At 53.0% G+C, this 19,518-nt stretch overlaps 2 protein-coding genes across 2 annotated transcripts; one reads left to right on the top strand and one right to left on the bottom strand.

Moving 5' to 3' along the window:
* Nucleotides 1-1,557: 1,557 nt before the first annotated feature.
* On the top strand, nt 1,558-13,786 carry LOC122371789 (palmitoyltransferase ZDHHC8B-like). The gene is made up of 8 exons (XM_043348481.1): nt 1,558-2,048; nt 2,490-2,620; nt 3,229-3,386; nt 3,753-3,925; nt 4,762-4,956; nt 8,767-8,929; nt 11,227-11,441; nt 12,055-13,786. The coding sequence occupies exons 1-8, from the start codon at nt 1,957-1,959 to the stop codon at nt 12,788-12,790; spliced, it is 1,863 nt and encodes a 620-aa protein (XP_043204416.1). The 5' UTR covers nt 1,558-1,956; the 3' UTR covers nt 12,791-13,786.
* Nucleotides 13,787-13,971: 185 nt separating this feature from the next.
* LOC122371790 lies at nt 13,972-19,502 on the bottom strand. The gene is made up of 4 exons (XM_043348482.1): nt 18,809-19,502; nt 18,490-18,591; nt 15,380-15,645; nt 13,972-15,268 (listed from the first exon to the last, which is right to left on the bottom strand). Exons 1-4 carry the CDS (start codon nt 19,133-19,135, stop codon nt 14,812-14,814), a joined length of 1,152 nt encoding a protein of 383 aa, XP_043204417.1. The 5' UTR covers nt 19,136-19,502; the 3' UTR covers nt 13,972-14,811.
* Between the last annotated feature and the right edge of the window lie 16 nt (nt 19,503-19,518).

Raw genomic sequence — 19,518 nt, forward strand, 5'->3', positions numbered from 1 at the left:
TCATAAATGTCTCTCAGAATTTGCTCGAAAGTCGCTTTGAGAGCAGAATCACTGACTGGGAGAGCTCCACTCTACCGTATTCAACGTCTGAATCAGTGAGCTCTGCCGTCACTTGCGTGACATCTGTGACATCTTTCTGCGACACGAGCTCAAAGACTGTCTTGATGACCTCCTTTGTTCCGGCCACGGACGGGCAAGTCAGAATCGCTGAACGATCTGTGATCCTGATAAAGATGTTGCAGCGCTGATGCTGCATTTTTTTGGCTTTCGGGACCTTTTTTTCGTACGTATTTAAGCGGCTTAACCGCTGTGGGTGATACCCGAGAGCTACCAACACGGGTCGATTGTGGACGGCCAATACGGGGTGCCAGCTAAATAGTTTATCTGCTTTATGTCACGCAGCACAATAAACAGTGTAAACAAGACTCGTGCAGCGGCTGCATTCTTTTTAAGGTGAAAACTGATTCTTTTCGGGATCCCGGGATTGGCGGAATTTCGGGATCGGGATCGGGATTAAAATCCCGCCGGGATCCCGGGATCCCGATCCCGGGATTGCAATCTCTACTCGGTACGGAGCGGTTATTGTAACCGCTGCACGGCCGGCCCGCTGGCGCTGACAGCCCCCATCCCCCCTCAGCGGCAGGCAGGGGCTCAGTTCGGTGGGAGTGCATCTGACCCAGCGCAGACCTCGGATTGTCGGGCTGAGTGGCATCGCGGGAACGCAACAGAGCACAAAGTTCATGTTCGTCTTCCAAGGGCCCGTGACCGTCTAAGCATATCCGTTTACCTACCTACCTACCACGCCTACCGTATCTTCAAGTTAGATAAATAGCTAACCTGGCAAAGAGGCTGAGCTGTTCCAAATTGCATCTGATGTGACTGCATCTAATTTCAGCTGATCAGGCGATATCTTCCTGCCAACAGGAGTCCAGGACTCACCGAGTCACGAGTTTGATTGTTTGTTTGTTTTGTTGGGTTAGGCCCTTTCGGTCGACAAGACCATTGCAGAGCCGGAAGGATGATAGGAATTAGGGGGAGACATTGGTCTGGGCAGGCACCCTAGTGAGTCGCCGGGGCTGAGCCCGTCCAGAGGACAGGCCACCCAGCCCCAAGGCACTCACTGCACCCGGCTACGGGGTGCGCTCCCTCAGGAGCAGCGGTGCCGCTCCAAGGGAGCAGCCCGCATGAGATAAAGTTGCCTGTCCAGCCCGGAGGGGGGTTGCGGCGTGGAGGAGAAGGATTTCTGTTTCCTGAGGATAGAAGCACGGATAGGTCGGGACGAGTTTGATGCCAGTTGTGCGTGCAGTTACGCACAGCACAAGTCAGTGTTTACATCCCGTGGCCCGGGTGGGCTGTGGGTATCCTTACCTACACAGTCGCGCATAAAGATTACGATATACCGACTGATGCATATACACAGCCTGCCTCGAAGGCTTATCAGGAATCAGGATCGGAAAGAGTGAAGACCCGTGAAGACCCTGGATCCCCGGCGCATACCTACGCTGCCTTTTGGTGACATATAGCGACATCTGTGTCGAGTATGTGAACCGTAGGTTGTCAAACTCTCCGCGAGAGTATCTCACCATCGTGATCTTGAGCGCATAAGAGCAAAGAAAATTATTGGCGTTTTTCAATGTCTTAGGGATGTGTCAGCGAAGAAACGATTTTTTGCTTTACACTTTCCAACTCTTGCAACGCCGGCGTGTTCAATAAGTAGCCGGTGATGGGCCGCTGCCTGTCGATTTGGTGTGATTTAGGGAAAAGTCTTCATATTCTCACTTGTTTCCCAAGATTTAGAGACATTTTCTCGTATGACAAAAATATTTTGTGAGCGGAAATCAAGCAACAGCTGACTGCGATTGCCGCAGTTGCGGCCATGATTGCGGAGGGAGGTGTCGGTTGTTTTCGTTTAGGAAGGATAAATGATTATTTGACGTAGTAGGAGTCTGATTCAAGATGTCAAGATGTAAAATTTCTACAAAGTTTATCCCGGCTACATGCGCCTGGTCAATGCTGCTAGGATGTACCGGAATATATTTTTATTACCCGTAAGTGACTCTCGTCTGTACCGCGTCATAATTGCATTGTTTGGGTATATTGTGTTTAGATAATTCTAATTTTTGCATTTAGACGGCTTAAATGTAACGTAAGGATTCAGTTATATCTTGCATATCAAAGCAGGCTAGCCTGCCCTCTAATAATATCAACTGGACCAATACCTAGTCGTGCGACACCTGAACATGAAGTATTGTCATCTTAAATGGATTGCTTTTTTATTCAACTTTGACAGGATCAGCTTGCCAACTCAATCTAAATTGTTGAAAAATAAGGGCATGCTTACTGATTAGAGTGTGGAAAATAGTTATTCTTTTTTGTCATTCCGTTTTTTTTGGGGGGGGCCAAGAAGCGAAAAGGATGCCACCAAAGTCATGCCCAGGGGTTTTACTTGCTGATAGCCAATGAATAAGCATACCAATGTCGTCTTTCAGGTGTTTATGGCTGTTCGACAAGCTCCAGACATGGGGCTTCCTCGTACCCCTCTGCCAGGGGATCCTCACATTGTTTGTGATAGCCAATTTCTCATTGGCAACTTTTATGAACCCAGGGATAATCCCCAGTGGTAAGCCTGTTTTCCTTCTGCTATTAGCTTTGTAAGCATCAAGCTCTTTTTGTTTTTGTGGGATAGCAGTTATCCTTCACCATAAAATCAGAGTGGAAAATTCCTCACCAAACAGGGAGATAAGAGTGGAAAATTGCCAGCCAGATAAGGCCTAAAGAGAGTGGAAAGAAGGATCTATAGCATACATTTAACATTTCTATGCATGTGTGGTAGAATGTATTATGGAAAATGACAATCAACTCAAATGTATTTTCTTGGTAAAATTAGAAGTGGAAAATTGATCTTGAAAGTTAGAGGTGATAGGGAAAATGTTTTTCATTTGCATATCATTTCCAACCCAAATTGACAAATTCTGTGACACTGTTCTAGGTAGGCATGCAATTACTTGGATATTTATTAGACGCACATCTGGTTTTCATCTTTATCTTGATGTCTATTTGTTAAGGCCAATGCTTGCTGCAGCTAGACATGATAAAAAAGAATAAAAGCCCATCTCTGAAAAGTATAAAGAGCAATTAATATGAAATGGAACAGCAGCTGTTATTCGAGCAGTTTCACCGGTGATTGCTAGCCAGTGAGTCAATGTGACTGTCGTGCCCGGCGGACAGCCATGTCAGACGAGGACCGGGACGACGACTTCCGGATGCCGCTCTACAAGAACGTCGAGATCGGCGGCATCACGGTGCGCATGAAATGGTGCGCCACGTGTCAATTCTACCGGCCGCCGCGCTGCTCCCACTGCAGCGTCTGTAACCATTGCATAGAGGTGAGTCTGGGTGTGTAGTCATTGTGTGGGTGGATCTGCTCATATTGTGTCTGTAATGAAGGTGTAATGAGTCCCGGCCCGGAAACGACGTATGCAATCCCCAAAAAGTGCCAAAGCTCGACATCAGCTGTTGTTTTGTACATCGACAGTGGATGATGAGCGAGAAAAGATATATGCTTTATTTGACCAGTTGCAGAGGGCTTCAGGCCGGTGGGAGGAGGGATAATTTTGACATTGAGAGTCTCTGTGACCAGAATTTGTCCTGCTCGTATGATTTTTGCGCTGTATATATTGTCGATATCGGTGAGTACTGTGCGAACTTGGCCGACACTGTCCTTACGTGATGTTCCCGCCGCCTTTCGACAGACGTTCGACCACCACTGCCCGTGGGTGAACAACTGTATCGGTCGGCGAAACTACCGGTTCTTCGTGCTGTTCCTGGTGTCGCTGAGCGTGCACATGGTCTCCATCTTCGGCCAGTGCCTGGTGTACGTGCTGCATCACCGGCACAGCCTCGGAGAGGTCGGAGTCATCGTCACGTATCCTTTCTGACGGACGGGAGGGCGGCGGTGGGATGGTAGCGAGGGCGAGAGGGAGGGGCAGAGTGGGATGGAGTGGGAAGCGAGAGGAAAGGGAAAGAGGTGCTGAGGGTGGGTGAGTGGGCTGGCACTAAAGGAGAGGAGAGGAGAGATGAAGGGGAGGGAGAGGGACGAAAGGATCGAAAGAGAGCAGTGGAATGCTAAAGGGCACGCCGCACGAGAGAAGAACAGGCATTGAGGGGTGGAGATATTGCGAGGGAGTACAGGGCTGGACGATGAACAGCGATAGTTCATGCCGGGTTGACCAAGTCTGCAGACTGGCCCCGCCAGCTGACGGCAGGGGCACTGGGTTTGATGTCAAACTTGGAGCGTCGCGCTTTGATCAAATTACGTGTGGTTGACGGCACCCGGGCGCGGCCGAGCCGCGTCTGCGAGTGATGAAGCCGTGGAGTTGCTCGGTCACTGCCCGGAAACGGTAATATCCGGTCACCTCGACCCTCAGCGGCAGTGCTGGGGTTCCGAGGGAGGCGGACCGGCCGAACAATAGTGACGTCGAGCTGCAGTAAATAGACCATTTTCGCGGTACTTATTTGCTTCAAACGTAACAAGCGCGTATTTCCCTGGAGTTTCGACGGAACTATTCATTAATTTGATTCATCTAACGTTAATGTTATTGTTTGCCTTGTAGTCCTGTGATTTATTTACCTTATGCTTGTTGTGTTCCGTATGACGGCAGTAGGCGTAATATATAACCAGTGCATGGCCACCTGCGTGTCTTTATGCACTCAGCTGTCTGTTCTATTTCCTTAACTTGTGTCTCGCGTATCTACGCTCAGTCTGGTGATTATGTGCGTGATCGGCGTGCTGCTGGTGCCCGTGCTCGGCCTGGCCGGCTTCCACAGTATCCTCGTGTCGCGCGGCCGCACCACCAACGAGCAGGTGACGGGCAAGTTTCGCTCCGGCTTCAACCCGTTCTCGCGGGGCTGCTGCTCCAACTGCTGTCGCACGCTGTGGGCGCCGCTCTATCCCAAGTAAGTCACGCCCAGACACTTGGGCCGAGGAGGTTAAGTGCTAATTTATGATCCCTCATTATTGACGGACCTCATATTAAGGATCAATCGAGTATCGACCTTGTGTAAAATCTATGAAGCGAGTTAATCGACAGCTGTTTATATTGACACTCGGATCGGTGTTTTGTAGTCCTATAAAGTGGAGACTGCCTGAGCTGCATCTCGCAGGCCCGGGACCGGAGTGGTATTTGGTATTTGTTGTTCTTATGTAAACTGAAAGTGAAAGGAATGAAGGAAAGAATGCTTCTCAGATCAAGTTAAATGCTTGCAAGAGCCGCGTGCTTTTTCACGCAACACGTATTACACAGCCGTGAAATCAATTGCACAGTTTTTGCATTGATTTCGGACTTCGTAATGTTATTTTTAGCTCTGGCTCTAGTGAGGTGCTAAATAAACGTCTTTATGCTGGGTGACCCCTGCTCCCCCTACCATGTATCTGTTTAAAACTTTGTCTTCTGGAACCACGCAACAGCAGTGCGGATCATTCCGAAATTGGATCTTCTTTTTGGTGTCCGACGTCTAGCGCATTACCAATCGCTCATGGCAGGGTCTTTCCAGCGTGTATGGGACATTTCGTTTACACATTTCAGCGGCGGTTGGGTCAGTTGCCTCATTTTGTTACATAATCGGGAAATGCCTTGATATCTGGCTTCCTTGTGATGCTATTCGATATGCCTTGAATCCAGGCATTAGATAAGTCAGCGGTGTTTTTATTTATGTCTCGAGGACAGGCGCACTGCACAATGCACATCCAATGTTGATGACTTGAGGAAGCTCCCGTTGGTGGCATGCTCTGACTTAAAACGTATCGTTCAAACTACAAGCATTGCCAATTCGCATCGCTTATAAATACTTCGCGCACTGTAATTTGCGCATTTCCGTATCGGTGACGGCAGTCCGTGCTTTGGTGACGGTCGGGCGTGCCGCACGCTCCCGCTGTCGGCTCGGTGCCGCTAATTTTAGTACGTTTTCTGCTCGCCGCCGTATTGTCGCCGGCGCTGTTTGCCGTCGCCCTCGCCGTGCGTCGGCCGCCTGCGTCATGCGTGTCGGTCCGGCTCGGGACAGATCAATCGGTGCTGCGTTCGCGCCGAGCGCTGCCGTGCCGGCAGCGGCACCGGCGCCCTCGAGCTGCTCGAGTGCTCTCTCTCCGACGGCGGACCGAGGCGCCGACTCGCTCGCACCTGCATCAGTGCCGTTATATAAGTCTGCTGATGAGCTAGGCTTGCTCCTCATCCATGCTCGTTCCTTGCGTTTCGGCGCAATCTTATTGCAGTCCGGCATCCGGGCATCCAGTCGTGATTTGCGCTTACCTTGCCGGTAGCATTGCATTGGCTGTGTTGATGCGTTATATCAGCATTGCATTGAGCCTCAGCTTCAGAATCTTTTACTCTTAACCAGTCCTCTACCGTTTCCTCTTTCCTCTATTTCTACCCTTCCACCCTTCCCCTTACACCCAATCCTACCGCACTCGTTCTTTGTTTTTGGTATAGTATCTCACTGTAGCACCCGTACAGATCGAAACATCCTTGCTCATCCACGAGTCATTTACCAGTAGCGTTTGTCATCTCTGCGTTCATCCGCTGCTCTGCGTCCGTTCATTTGTCATCTGCAGGGGCCGTGGGCGTGTCGGGAGCCGCCCACACCCACGCCCGGCCGGCCGGAGCGGCGACCGGCGCCCGGCGCTAAAATAATGACGGCCGCCCGCCCCCGTGGACAGGCGTGCCCGTCGCTAATGGGGTACTCAGAGCAGCGGGACTTACCTGCGCGGCGGGACACGCCGGTATCTGTGCGGAATTGTTTCCAACGTCTCGACATTGGGCGTGTTGGTATTACCATTTCAGTGAACGCGTATTGTAGTGGCGCGGTCTCCTGAGCGTCGGGCCGCCGGTCGCTGCAGTGTTTTCCGTGGCGACCATCCGTCTCCGTGTCTGCCATTAGGGCCGTGTAATGCCTATTAGGAGCCGCTGCGGTGCGCTCAGGGATTTCCATGGTCGGTGGAGGGACGGCGCTGACCCAGCGCCGACGGGCCGCGCTGCTCGCCCGCGGGGCTTCCGAGCGACCGCACCTCCCCCCCCCCGTCCACTCACCACGCCACTCGGACCTGAGAGGGGTGTCACACCGGCCAGCGAGTGACAAACGGGGTCGGGCGGGGTGGGGTGGGGCGGGTGGTGTTGTAGACTCTTGCGCCAAGGTGACTGGTATTTGCTACAGATGCGTGAATACTGGAGGGTATTATTTGATGATTATCAGACCTTGCTTGGTGTGATAAAAGAGTGACGTTGGGAGTGTCATCTGTTGGCTTTATTCTCATTTCTTTCGTCAGAAAGTGGTGTGTGGCTCCCACAATTAGTTCGGTCATATTGGCTCCCACGGCGCCCGTCCATGCGTTCCCGTTGAACTGCTCAGTGGTTGGCGATCCGCGTCCGTCAGCTGGGTGCTCACTGTGGCTTCAGGTCCGTTCAGGTTCAGGTCCATCCCAGCCAATGCGCCGTGAGCCCCAGCGGATACGGAGGTCCACATGCAGTGCTGAATATTAGTCATCTTACCATTATAGTCGAATTTGAGTTGTTTGAAATCTTTGAAGAAAGGATCGAATATCATTTTCACCAGGGAATGGCACATCCCATTGACAGGAATATTCTTGTACTTATATTTCATGGGATTTATGCATTTGGCAATTCACACTGACACAGCCAACAAGATATGTTGGGTCGTGTTGAGCAGCACCACGCCTCTTTCCCGCATCTGTACCGTGACCACCAGCCCCTGGCCGGCTGTGCCGCGCCGCCGCCGCTGCTCCATCCGGATCGGTACGTGCCGGTCGCGCCTCCCGCCGTGCGCGTGCTCCTGGCTATTTCGGCGGACGCCCCGGCGCGGCGGGCCATTCCGGTCAGAGTGGGCGGCCGGGCACGCCGGGCCGGGCAGCGGCATAGGCAGTGAGCCCACACGGCGCCCGCTGCCGGGTCATAGCGCTGGGATTGACTGTGAGGCGGCCCACGCTTACCGCTGATGGTCTGTGGGGGATGATTCGTGCTCGCACTGCGAGTGGGTTATCAAGACGCACGGTAGCAACATGTATCGTTCCTGCGTCGCAGTTTTGATTAATGTAGCTTACGTGGTGTATTTCTTCGCAACGTGTCCGTCACGTCCTGCCTGTTGACGTGGTGGGATCATCACCATGCATGGCTCAATCCTAGGGCTAGCTCGTCACATGTCCTCCCGCAGGCCATAGCCCCAGTGTGGTGGCGGCCTCGTCCGCCCATTCCCGGCCAGCGTCGGCGGTTGGAGCACGGGAAGCGGTGGGGATGAAGGGTTGCACTGATATCCGCTGACATGGACCTCTCCCCTCCCCGGTCCCCCCCCCCCCGGACTCTTGCTGTCCGCGGCAGATGTAACGTCACGCTACTGGCGGCACCGATACCACGATCCAGATAGCGTTATTTACAGTGAATGATGTCATACTTCGTGCTGTTTCACATGTGGTGCGCTGTTGGAACCTTGCTGTCAGTGCATTTCCTCTGTGCAAGCCGTATATCCGCAACACGTGTCTATTGCGATTCGACGGGTGCGCGACGCATGTTTGGAGGCTCTCGTGTGTGACCTGCCGTGACCCCCGCCTCCCTATGACCCGACATGGCCCCGTCCCTGTGATCTGACGTGACCCGCCCTCTTTGAACCCGACATGACCCCGCATCCCTATGACCCGACATGGCCCCGCCCTCTGTGAACTGAGGTGACCCGACCTGACCCCGTCTCCCGTATCACCCACAGCGTTAATCGTTTGGCCAAGGAGGCGCGACGGAAGCGGCACCCGTACAGCCTGCCGGCGTCACCGCACGTGGCTCCACCTATCACCAGCGAGCACCAGGTCAAACTGTATATCGACAACGGCAATGGCGTCCGCAGCAAAGGCGGCAGCGCCATGTATACCCAGGTAGGTGGGCGGACGGCGGTCCCTGGACGGCGTACGGGAGGGGAGGGCGGTGGAGGTCAGACTCGCTACACATTAGCAGCCACTAACGTGTAATTAACGCTAGACGTACCGGACCCTGGCTCCCTTTTCCGCGCTGTGACACTAGCCGCGCTTGTTTTCGTTACACGTAGAGTGTGTGTCTTAGGGGCAGTGAGACTGCTATAATTGGTGGATGAACTTTTATCAGTCGTTCACGATAAAGCCAATCTCTAGTGCTGATGCTGTATGGTTAATCAGCCTTATGGTTTTTAATGCGGTATTATTCTGTTGACGCCTCAGTCCGGCTGGCATCTTCAGTTGATGTGATATTCTAATTCAAATGCGTTATTAACATATCATTCACCTCGAGCTCTTTTCATCAATTAATGCAAGGTTACAGTTTTGGAGACGGTTCAAATTAGGGGTTATTGGGAAGCCATATTTTGAATGGTGGCAGCCTTGGCGGCGCATGTTGCCTGGACGTTTTCATTTCGTTCCGTTTCTGCACGGTTCATGGTGTGCTGTTCGGTATAACATACACTGGAACAATGCAAGAGCTCTGTTTACATGTTCGGCTATGTTGCATGCATGCGGCAGCATATATAAGGTACGATACCATACGTGAGGTTTTAGTGTTGTTTTGGCTCTTTCGCTGGTAATGGCTCCTTACGCATGCTCCCAATTACTAATGTATATGGTGACCTTTTCTTCCTTGTGGCTTTCGAAATTTATAAATTTATCTGCCTATCTAAAATGAAGGATGCAGATGTATCCAATCTGAGCACCGCTTTTTGTATAAACGTAATAATGATGAATGATCTCCCGTCAATGCAAGCCCGTGCGCTTTGTTTGAGACCCTGTAGAGTGTAGGTGAAAAAAGCCTGCAATATACGGTCAATGGGAGAGTGCAGCTGAAGTCGCATTCTTTTGATGCCCGACACCTCCTTCATTGGCTAATCATTTAATATATTTTCTCCTATCGCGTACGCTTGGTGACCGCGTTTTGCTCTATAGGAACTAGCGAAACAGATGAGTCACTGCACTTTGACGCAAGGCTATACTTTGATGCAACATTCTTTCTGTCGGGTACGAAAGTCATCAATGGGTGCTGTAAAATATACAGTCGTAGCAAGTATAGATCTACTTGTCTATCGTAGTATAAATCGATTGTAATTAAAATGAATGGAGAGTTAACCTTAAGTCCCAAATTTATTATTTTTTCTTGTCACCAAACCACCCTGTAATCGACTCATGGTCGGTAACATTACCGTGATAGTTAACACTAGTTTTTTTTTTGTTATATAACTACTAGCACAAGGTGACTCGATCTTGACGATGCGAAGTTTTTTATTGCTCCGTGGCACTTGCTTCGCCATGTATTGTACAATGTTTTCTTTCCTTGGCTTACAGCAGCGACTTGATACCCGTACTTTTCTAATACGGTTGTATTTGATCGTTGTTTGTGGCTTTTAACATCGACCAGTCTAACTTCTTGCCAGACATTCTCTGCTTAACTCATTTTTAATCAATAATACTGGTCAACATGAACATTACGTGGAAGGCATGTTTGACCCTGTGTAATCTGGTTTTGCCTGCTGTACGAATGCCCAGTGATGTTTTCATAAACTGTCAACATTTTCGGAGTGACAGTGCGCCTTTATTATTTTTGATCGGTCCTCGTTGAGTTTTACCTTGCTTCCTTGCAGATGACCCCCGTTACGCGCGTGCCTGAAGTAGACAGTTCACCAATATGGAGGCAATCCACCGTTTAGTCAACTGCGCTTCTTGTCTTTATTTTCTTGTCTTTATTCTAGGTAAGTTGTATGCCTTCGTCGCCCTCTTACTAATGCATTACCTACTAATACCCGATTCGGTTGGGCCTGCTCTTTCCCCTATTGCATCTGGTGGCTCTTCCCTTGCTGCTTTCGTATGATAGCGTTGAATTTTCCATGAGATTGTTTTCAGTTTATACGTTCTTTATTTTGCATTGGGTGTTGGCTACATTATTGATGGTTTTCTTTGCATGGATCTCTATCGGTGCGTCTCTATAGCACATTATCGGATACGTTGGCTTAACTCTGGCTGTACCCATAAGAAAAACACTTGGATTCGGCACCCACTCTGTTTATCACGTTTGGTCAGCGTTCAAATTGACGCTGCCCTGCATCGTTCACTGTTGATGAGGACACTGATTGGCCGATCTCGCCGATTAGTCGGTCGCTGATTGGCCAGTGCCACCGGTCTGCGGCCTCTGATTGGCTGTGCTGTGGCTGCGCCAGGTGACCAGCTGCGGCGAGGGCTCGGACGCGGAGCTGGACGTGGGCATGTCACAGTCGCGCGACTGCGAGGCGTCGCCGCCGGTGCCCCGCAGCGGCTCGAAGACCAACTTTTTCGCCCAGCGGCCGTCGGCCGGCACGCCGGGCACGCCCGCCGGCGAGTGTTCGCCGTACAAACAGTACTCCGGCCGCGCCACGCCGCAGACCCGCCCCGCCAGGTGAGTGTGGCACAGACCCGACCCGACCCGCCAGGTGAGTGTGTCACAGACCCGGCCAGACCCGACCCGCCAGATCAGTGTGTCACAGACCAGATCCGACACCCGACCCGCCAGGTTAGTGCGTCCCATACCCCAGACCCGACCCGCCAGGTCAGCGTCACAGACCGGACCCGACATGTCAGTGTGTCACAGACTAGACCAGACCCGACCCGCCAGGTGAGTGTGTCACAGACTCGACCCGCCAGGTGAGTGTGTCACAGACCCGACCCGCCAGGTGAGTGTGTCACAGACCAGACCCGACACGCCAGGTCAGTGTGCTATACGGTAGACCCGACCCGCCAGGTCAGTCCACGCCGCTCACGATCCGTGACTGGTCAATGTGTGTCTTTCTGGCCGATACTGGATAATGGGTGTTGGATGTAACTATGTAATCCGGATTTAAATATTTCGGATGTTTCAGGTTTACAACTTTCAGATGTTGTATTGATTCGTTGTAGGCTGTTGTTTATGCACAGCTTGTTGCGCTGAGTAATCCTTATTATGTTATTGCTCTAGCAAAGACCAGACTAGCTGCAGGTCTGCCACCCTGGCTGACTGTCGCGCACGGTTGCAGGGAGGGCCGCAAGTCGCGCAGCCAGACGCCAGAGTCGGTGTACTCGCCAGAGGGAGCGCCTGGCTCGCCGCGGGGCCGCCGGCCGACGGCCACCAGTCCCCCGCTGAGCCCGGTCAGTCGCGGCCGCCAGCCGGCGCTCTACTCGAGTCCGGCGCGCCGCTCCCAGCCGGGCACGCCGACGGCGCCTCGCAGGCCCGACTACATCCAGGTGAGGTCGCACGGCCACCACCCGCCGCCGCTGCCGGCGGGCGCGGCCGGGCCGGGCCGCTATCCGCAGTCGGCGAGTTACGGCGGGCTGGCGGCGGCCGCCGAGCAGCGGCTGCACGGCCCGGTGGCGGTGTACAGCGGCGCGCGGCGCACCACGGCCAGCGGCCTGCCTCAGCCCGAGTACGGCGCCGCCGCGCTCTACGAGTCGTGGCCCAGCTACGGCGGCGGCCACCCGGCACCGTTCGGGCCCCAGTCGCCGCCGGGCGCCCGCAGGAAGCCGCCCGTCGGCTACGAGCCGCCGCCGCCGCCGCCCGGCAGGTACGGCTACCGCCCGCCACCGGCCGGCGCCAGGGACCACGGCGGCGGCGGCCACCTGCCGCCGCTGCCGGCCATGGCCGACCGGGCGCCCGCCTACCGACCCCCGCCGTCCGGCGACCTGGACCGCGGCTACAGGGCGCCGCCGCGCGGCCGGGCGCCGCCGCCGCACCCCGCCGACCACTACGACTCCAGCTATGAGATATCGGTGTAGCGGCGGCGACCCACTGCCCCGGCCCGCCTGCCGTGCCATGTCCGTGTGATCGCCGCGGGCCGGCCTCCGCCAGTACAAACCGCCGTGGCTGCCCCGACCGACTCCGCCTCTCTCACACACATCATCTAGTCCGCTCCGTGATAGCCCGCGCCGCGAACGTCGCCAACGTCGTCCCAAATGTCGCAAACTCGCGAGTGTGTCGGCCGTGCGCCAGGCAGCTGGGGCGCGCTCGCCGCCCCCTGGTTGACTTTATGTGAGCAAATGATGAACGTGGATGCCGTGAGCGTGCCGTGTGTTGGTGCGCTGACCGTGTGTGTATATATCTGTTGTAATAACTGGAAGCGGTCGCGCGCGGCGCCACTCTGGGAAATCACGGGTGAAGTCACGCAGTGAGCTCGCCTCGGCATTAATTCAGTGTCAGCTTTACCGGAGCTCTCGTTGTTGGTAGGTGTGAAGGTTTAATCCTGGGTTTTGTGTGTGCAAGGGCCGCGGTCTGTGTGTCTGTTTCGCAGGCGGTGTCCGTGACTGAAGTCGGTGTTATGTGCTCGTGTACGGCGGCTCCGTGCCATATCGCTTCTGGCCGAGGCAGCCGCCAAAGTCATCTCCGTTTTAAACGTGCGACGTGGTGGCAGTATGCATCAACTCACAGGCTCTATTTTTATGTGGACTCCGCGGCTGCTGGGCTGATGTCCAGTGTGTGTGACGGACGGCCGCGGCCCGGACGCGGTGTGTTTGGGGTGTCTGTATTGGCCGGCACCGTACCATAGTGACCCGGCCCGCCGCGCCCGTCTGTTTGTGTCTGGTGAGCCGCGCGCCGCCACCTCTGGAGAGAGCGTCCAGTCCGCGCCGCTCGTCTGTAACTCTGTGTGACGTGGCTCGCCTTCGCCTGGGACGGGTGCGTCGGTGACTGTTTTGTACCGAGTAATGGTAGGCGTTGACATGGATAATTCCTAGTGATTTGCATATTTGCCCCCGAAATAAACTAAACCCTCTGTCCGTAGTTGTTTTACGGAAAATGCGAGATGTGTGTTTGTAGCTGTTGTTGATGACTCATTATAAGCCTGAATTGAGAAATCTGAAAATACAACATTGTTTTTATTGTACCAGTAATATTCTCTTATTTATTTGGGCAGTGGGCACCTTGCTATGTTCTGCAAAATGGGGCACGTCAAAGTCAATGACTTCCGAAAGTGAATGTTCTAAGAGGACTCGCACAACCGCCTGCGACTCATTCTTCTCATCTCTCTCGCTTCACTGACATTGTCCTTTTCCCGACAGGCCGCTCGCCTGTTTGCGATCGCTGAAATGAGCTACTCCGCCGCATCCACTCGGCGTCGAAAGACGTTTATCGACGAGCCAACCGTAGCACAGCTCGCTCAGTCGACGGGGACTATGACACCTGAACACAGCACTGAGGTGCCGGAGCTACTACTTGGCACTTGGCGGTCGTGTCATTCATCCACTTCACCCAGCAGTTGGCCCCCCACACGGGCGCGACGACACCTACGTCGACAGGCCACGCTGAGCGCGATCGGTGGAGACTGAGAGTCAGGTCATCTTATCCTAGCTCCGCACCGACTGCAGTCCATCGCATCGTCCCTCGGCTTCATCAACGACTCGACCTGGCTAACCCGGCGGCGGGGAGCGAGACGTGGAGTTCCTTCCCGATCAGCTGCTCTGCACGTGCTGCGACTCAGGTCGACCTCTGGAAGTGGAGACGCTGTCCGACTCTGGCGGAAGTGTTCCCGAGCTGGTCCATCGCATCATTCGTTCCTTTGAGTGGATGCGGCAGAACGAGTGGCTAACCGGTCTGCCCCGTTGATTTCTCAGGTCAGATCACCAGATGGCAGCCAAAGTCACCCTGTTGTGGCCAAGGGTGTCATACCAAACTGCCTGGCAGGCAGCGGCAGATCTCGTCGTCAATCATGATGTTGCTTTATTTACCCTTTTTATGTTGTTTTTCTCAGTGGGCATGTGGCACTGGTCCCCACCAATCTCGCCAGCTAGAGCTACTGATACTTTTACAGACGAGCTGCCGAATTGTCATTGGGCGTGACAAAGGCCAAGAACACGGGAAACAGTTTCTCATACTGGAGCTTCTGGGCCATTCGCCAAACAGAAGCATGACTGCTGTGGAAGACCGCTGGGTAGCCGGCCTTCTCGCAGAGTCGGCTCAGCTCAGCCGTTACTGCCGCCGCCAGCCCGCGCTTGCGATAACCAGTCAAAGTGTGCAGGAAGCCCAAGAAGCCGTCCTGGTTCACCAGCGCCCAGCAGGCCAGGCCGTCGGCAGGCAGGGGCTCCTGGTCGTCACCTCCGCCGTCCGTCGGCGGCTCGGTGACGAACGCTCCGGCAGACAGGCCCGCAACTATGGAGTCGTGGATCATCGAGTGCGCGTCGTCTATTTCATGGACGTACGGCCAGTGGCGCATTACTATGTCCACGTGTTTAGGAAGTAGCGGACGGATGCTCACTCCTTGCCTGTGAAACGACAAAAACGGACAGCTTTGGACAAGCTAAATGAAAATTGGGTGGCACTAAGTTATTATTATTGGCAATGACTTAGAATAAAGATCCAATGGGATGACGTACCTGGGTGAGGGTTTGACCTCCGGGAGTCCTCTTGGACGGGCGAATGTCACGTGTTTCTTCACTATGAAACGAACACTGAAGCCCATCTGGCGGGCGACTTCGAACAGCGGGTGCATCAGACTCTCGGGCCAGACGTCGACGCGGAACCGGCCGCCCCAGATGGCCGCTCGCAGCTCAGGGTGCCGGAGGTTCCTCGCCAACCGTCCCGGAGTAGACGGGCTGTCTGGTGCCGCCAGCGTAACCACACGGGTGTGCCCTACTCGTCTCTGTAGAGCACAGGCCAACGATATGATTTCGGGCTGGAGTTGGATGTGCAAATGCTTATTGGTACAAATGTAACAAATGGTTGGCAGGCGATGATGTGTGAAATTGACCGTCACATTCATATCAGTGGCGGCGGAAGCGGGGGGGCAGCGGGGGCACGGCGCCCCCCCCATCTTCCAGGGTGGGGGTGCAAACATATCTTTTTGCCCCCCCAAATTGTTATCGACGAAGAACCACAATACTTCCATACTACGTCATGAACATATGCCAGTTTGGCTGAGTACCTTTTTAAGTTAATAGAGCGAGTAATTTGGAATGGATTGATATTGTTGTCAATGTCGTCGTACATATTTTGATCACATTGGCTAGCATTTTGCAGTGCGAGTGTTACCAACCAAAAAGGTTTGCAATAGCCAATAATTGGCTAACTTTAACCTTCGCCCCAGTGGGGGGGGGGGGCATATGTTACCACCCTGTCGCGTTTTTTGCGTGTGAATAAAAAACCGCGGCACGTAGCGCCGCGCCGCTTGGGATAGCTTTTGGTACATTAATTTTGGACAATGTGTGAAATTTTTGACCCCAGGTCATGTCAGGTCAGGTCACCAGGTCAAGTTAACTGACCAAGCCTAAAAAAAGTTTGCAATCCTCTCCAGCCTGCAGTGTTTGTCAGAAAGGTTTGAAACTTGGTGGATTGCATGCTGTTATAAGCGCCTACAATTTGTATATCTCGGATTTTTTATATCCGTGACCTAAGTTCAGGTCAGTGGCGTGACCTTTTCATTACAAGTCAATGGAGAAAAATGAAAATGCCTCTAGATCCGTGTGTACGCATAGGAACAGTCCAAATATTTCAGAATCACAATGATTTATTCCACTCGTGATGACCTAGGTGTCATTTTTGCTGATAGCCTCTAGAAAGGTCATCCGAGGTCATTTGAGGCTACAAACAGTTTTTTGCCAATAACTCGCGATTGGAAAGAGATAGAACGCTGGGGATGGTCTCATTGTGTTTGTCTTGTTGAGACGCATCGACTGATATGCAACATGACCTATTCCGGTCAGGTCATGACCTTGACCTGAGGTCAAATTTTCAACTTGACCTTTCAAAGTCAAATTATAGTTCATTCGACGCGTCTCGCCAAGGGGAACACGATTCTGGCAATAAAAATGTCGTGGCTTTTTGTAGTCGAAAGTTATTGTCGAAAAACACTTTTCGTAAACACAGCTATTTTTGGAGTTTTTGCCCTCTGGAGGCTAAACCGTTGACCTGAGGTCAATATTGATAATGACCTTTTCAAAAGAAGAGTTCAAAAGCTATCGATTGCTCTTCCATGCGTTTTTCTAGCTACCATAGTTCCTGAGATAGCGGCATGTTTTCTGAAAAATATAATGACAATTGGCAAATTTTGACCTTTGATGACCTCTGGTGACCCCAATTTTGCTCTAAGGTGAAAAATGACCGAAATACTTTCAAACGTACGCATTGAGAGCTATCGACTGCTTTTTACCGCGTCTTTCTAGCCCTCTTAGTTTTTGAGTTAGAGGTGGGTGGTAACATATGCCCCCCCTCACTAGGGCGAAGTTGGGTGAGACCGCCACTGGGGCGCGGGTTAATGACGTCATTGGTTTAAAGGAAGCAAGTTGTTCAACGCGAACAACAGTCACGGTGACAGCCACAGCGTGCTACACGTATTTGAACTGGACTTGCCGCAGTGGCGCGGGAACCAGAGGGGCGGTTCCCGGGAACCGGCTGGAGGGGCTGGCGGGGGCTGAGCCCCTCCAACTTTTCGGCGGGGGGAGGGCTCGTAATGTAGGTATTTGAGACCCTCCAACCGGAGGAATCGAAATCGGAAATCTACCAACACAATTTCATAGATTTATTACCTTTTCGAAATGTTAACCAGAAACAACCTTCATTATGGAGCGTTCTAACGCAGAAGACTGTGACAACATGTCAGCACATATTCATTCTCTAAATATCATACATTTCCACCAAACGCCCTCCACACATAATGCTCAGAAATCAAGCAGCTATCTACGAGCTACCGGTAACCAGAAGAGTAGGACGGAACGCGAGTGGCCCGGCATGCGGACGTCACAGAAGCGCGTCTGAGCGTGCCACAGGCCTTTCCCCGCGACTCTGCCAGACGCCAGCCGGCATAGACTCGTGAGCCGGGGGGCAGCATGGGGGTAGCCTGCCCCCACAACTCTGGGGCCGTGGGGGGCGCAGGCGCTGCCCCCACAAAGTTTCATAGGGCCAGGAACCGTCGGGGCAGCTTGTCCTCCCTATATTAGCGGCCGTGGGCCTCAAAGAAAAGCTGAATGGAAGACAATACCTATTTAAGTAAAAAAATCCCCCTCTATACCTGATTTGACAGCTCATGTGTGAAAGCTTTAAACGTTTATTCCAAGTTACCAAAAAGGTAGTTCCTTGACTCAGATGAGACGGGATATCTCACTTTTTGCAAATGTTTTCGTTTCGATTTTTCGTTGTAAAGGCCAAGGGGTGAAAAATAAGTGGCCTAAAACCGGTGAGAAAACTAGATTTGGGGGTACCCTAGGTTCCGGGAAGGATCAGGTGTGCCCCCCCATCCCAAAATACCTTCCGCCGCCTCTGATTCATATCAACTGATCGCTGTAATCATAATGGAATAAGCATAGGCGGTGGAACGGGGAGGGCACCGGGGCACCGTGCCCCCCCCCCCTTTGATTTTGGCATCTTAACATTAGCCCTATGGGCGTTGCATGGAAAGAATGGGACCAAAAGTCGGCAGTGCCAATTGAAGGTGTTCCGCCGCTACTGGGAACAAGGGAGATACAAGAACACATGATCATTGATCGCTTACCGTGATAAGAATTACCAAAATATCTTCCGACCAGCCACTGTAGAAGACCTCATAGCGGTACTTGTTTATGCCGTTCCGAAGCAATAGAAGACCGAATCGCAGCTGAAAGAGAGAAGAATGGGCAATATTACGCGGTCCGAAACGACGCGAAGCGCAGCTTCTGCGTCCTGGGGTGTTTTTTTTTATAACAGTTGCCGTAGTTTGGGAGCTCGTGGCGAGTGTAACTGCTCCGTGCTTATTTATGTGAGTCGTGATATAAGATATACAGGTGCACCAAGTCCATGTCCTTGCCGCGCGGCTGCGGGCTGCGTACACGTACCTGGGCGCTGCGTGTTCCGTGCCGCTCCAGCTGGGCCACCAGCTCGTCCAGGTGGCCGTGCTCGGCTCGCACCACCGTCTCCGTGTCACCGACGGGCGTCAGCTTCATGGTAGCGCGCCCCGACGGACCGTCCGCAGCCACCCTTCGCAGACCCGTGGCCGACACTGCGCCGCCGGCCCAGTCCGATACCGCGCGCCGCAGCCTAACCGCAGATGAGGCGTCCTGTCCAGACACCCTGCTGGGCTCAGTTGTTGATGCCCTTGAACATTGCAACGACCTCGGGTCCCATGTGCACTGCGCAGCGCATGCGCGGTGCGCATCCTCCATGTCCTATGAGCATGTCGTTTGGCCGATTATGCATCGACTGACGTAAGGCCAACTGACGTCACATTGCACAGCAACACGGGCTGGACCGGCACGTCTCCCAAAGATTCAGGTCGCGGAAGATGTGCTTTTCTGTCGGGAATTAAAAACTTTCGTCTACAGCCCAACCAGCGTGAGTGAATCACATTTAGATAAATTGCTAGCTTGGTCAAATTTCAAACTTAAATGATAGGCACTGAAATAAATATTATTTCTCAATATAAATATCTTTTATTTCTAAGATAATGAAAAGATACAGATGGCATGTAAAGTAAAAAGCCTCAAATAGCATATGAATCACGTGATCATGCTACCAACCAAATATCACCTACCCTGACAGCGATGCC

Source organism: Amphibalanus amphitrite, unplaced genomic scaffold, assembly GCF_019059575.1.
Source record: "Amphibalanus amphitrite isolate SeventyFive unplaced genomic scaffold, NRLGWU_Aamphi_draft 001279F_arrow, whole genome shotgun sequence".
Taxonomy (NCBI): Eukaryota; Metazoa; Arthropoda; class Thecostraca; order Balanomorpha; family Balanidae; genus Amphibalanus; species Amphibalanus amphitrite.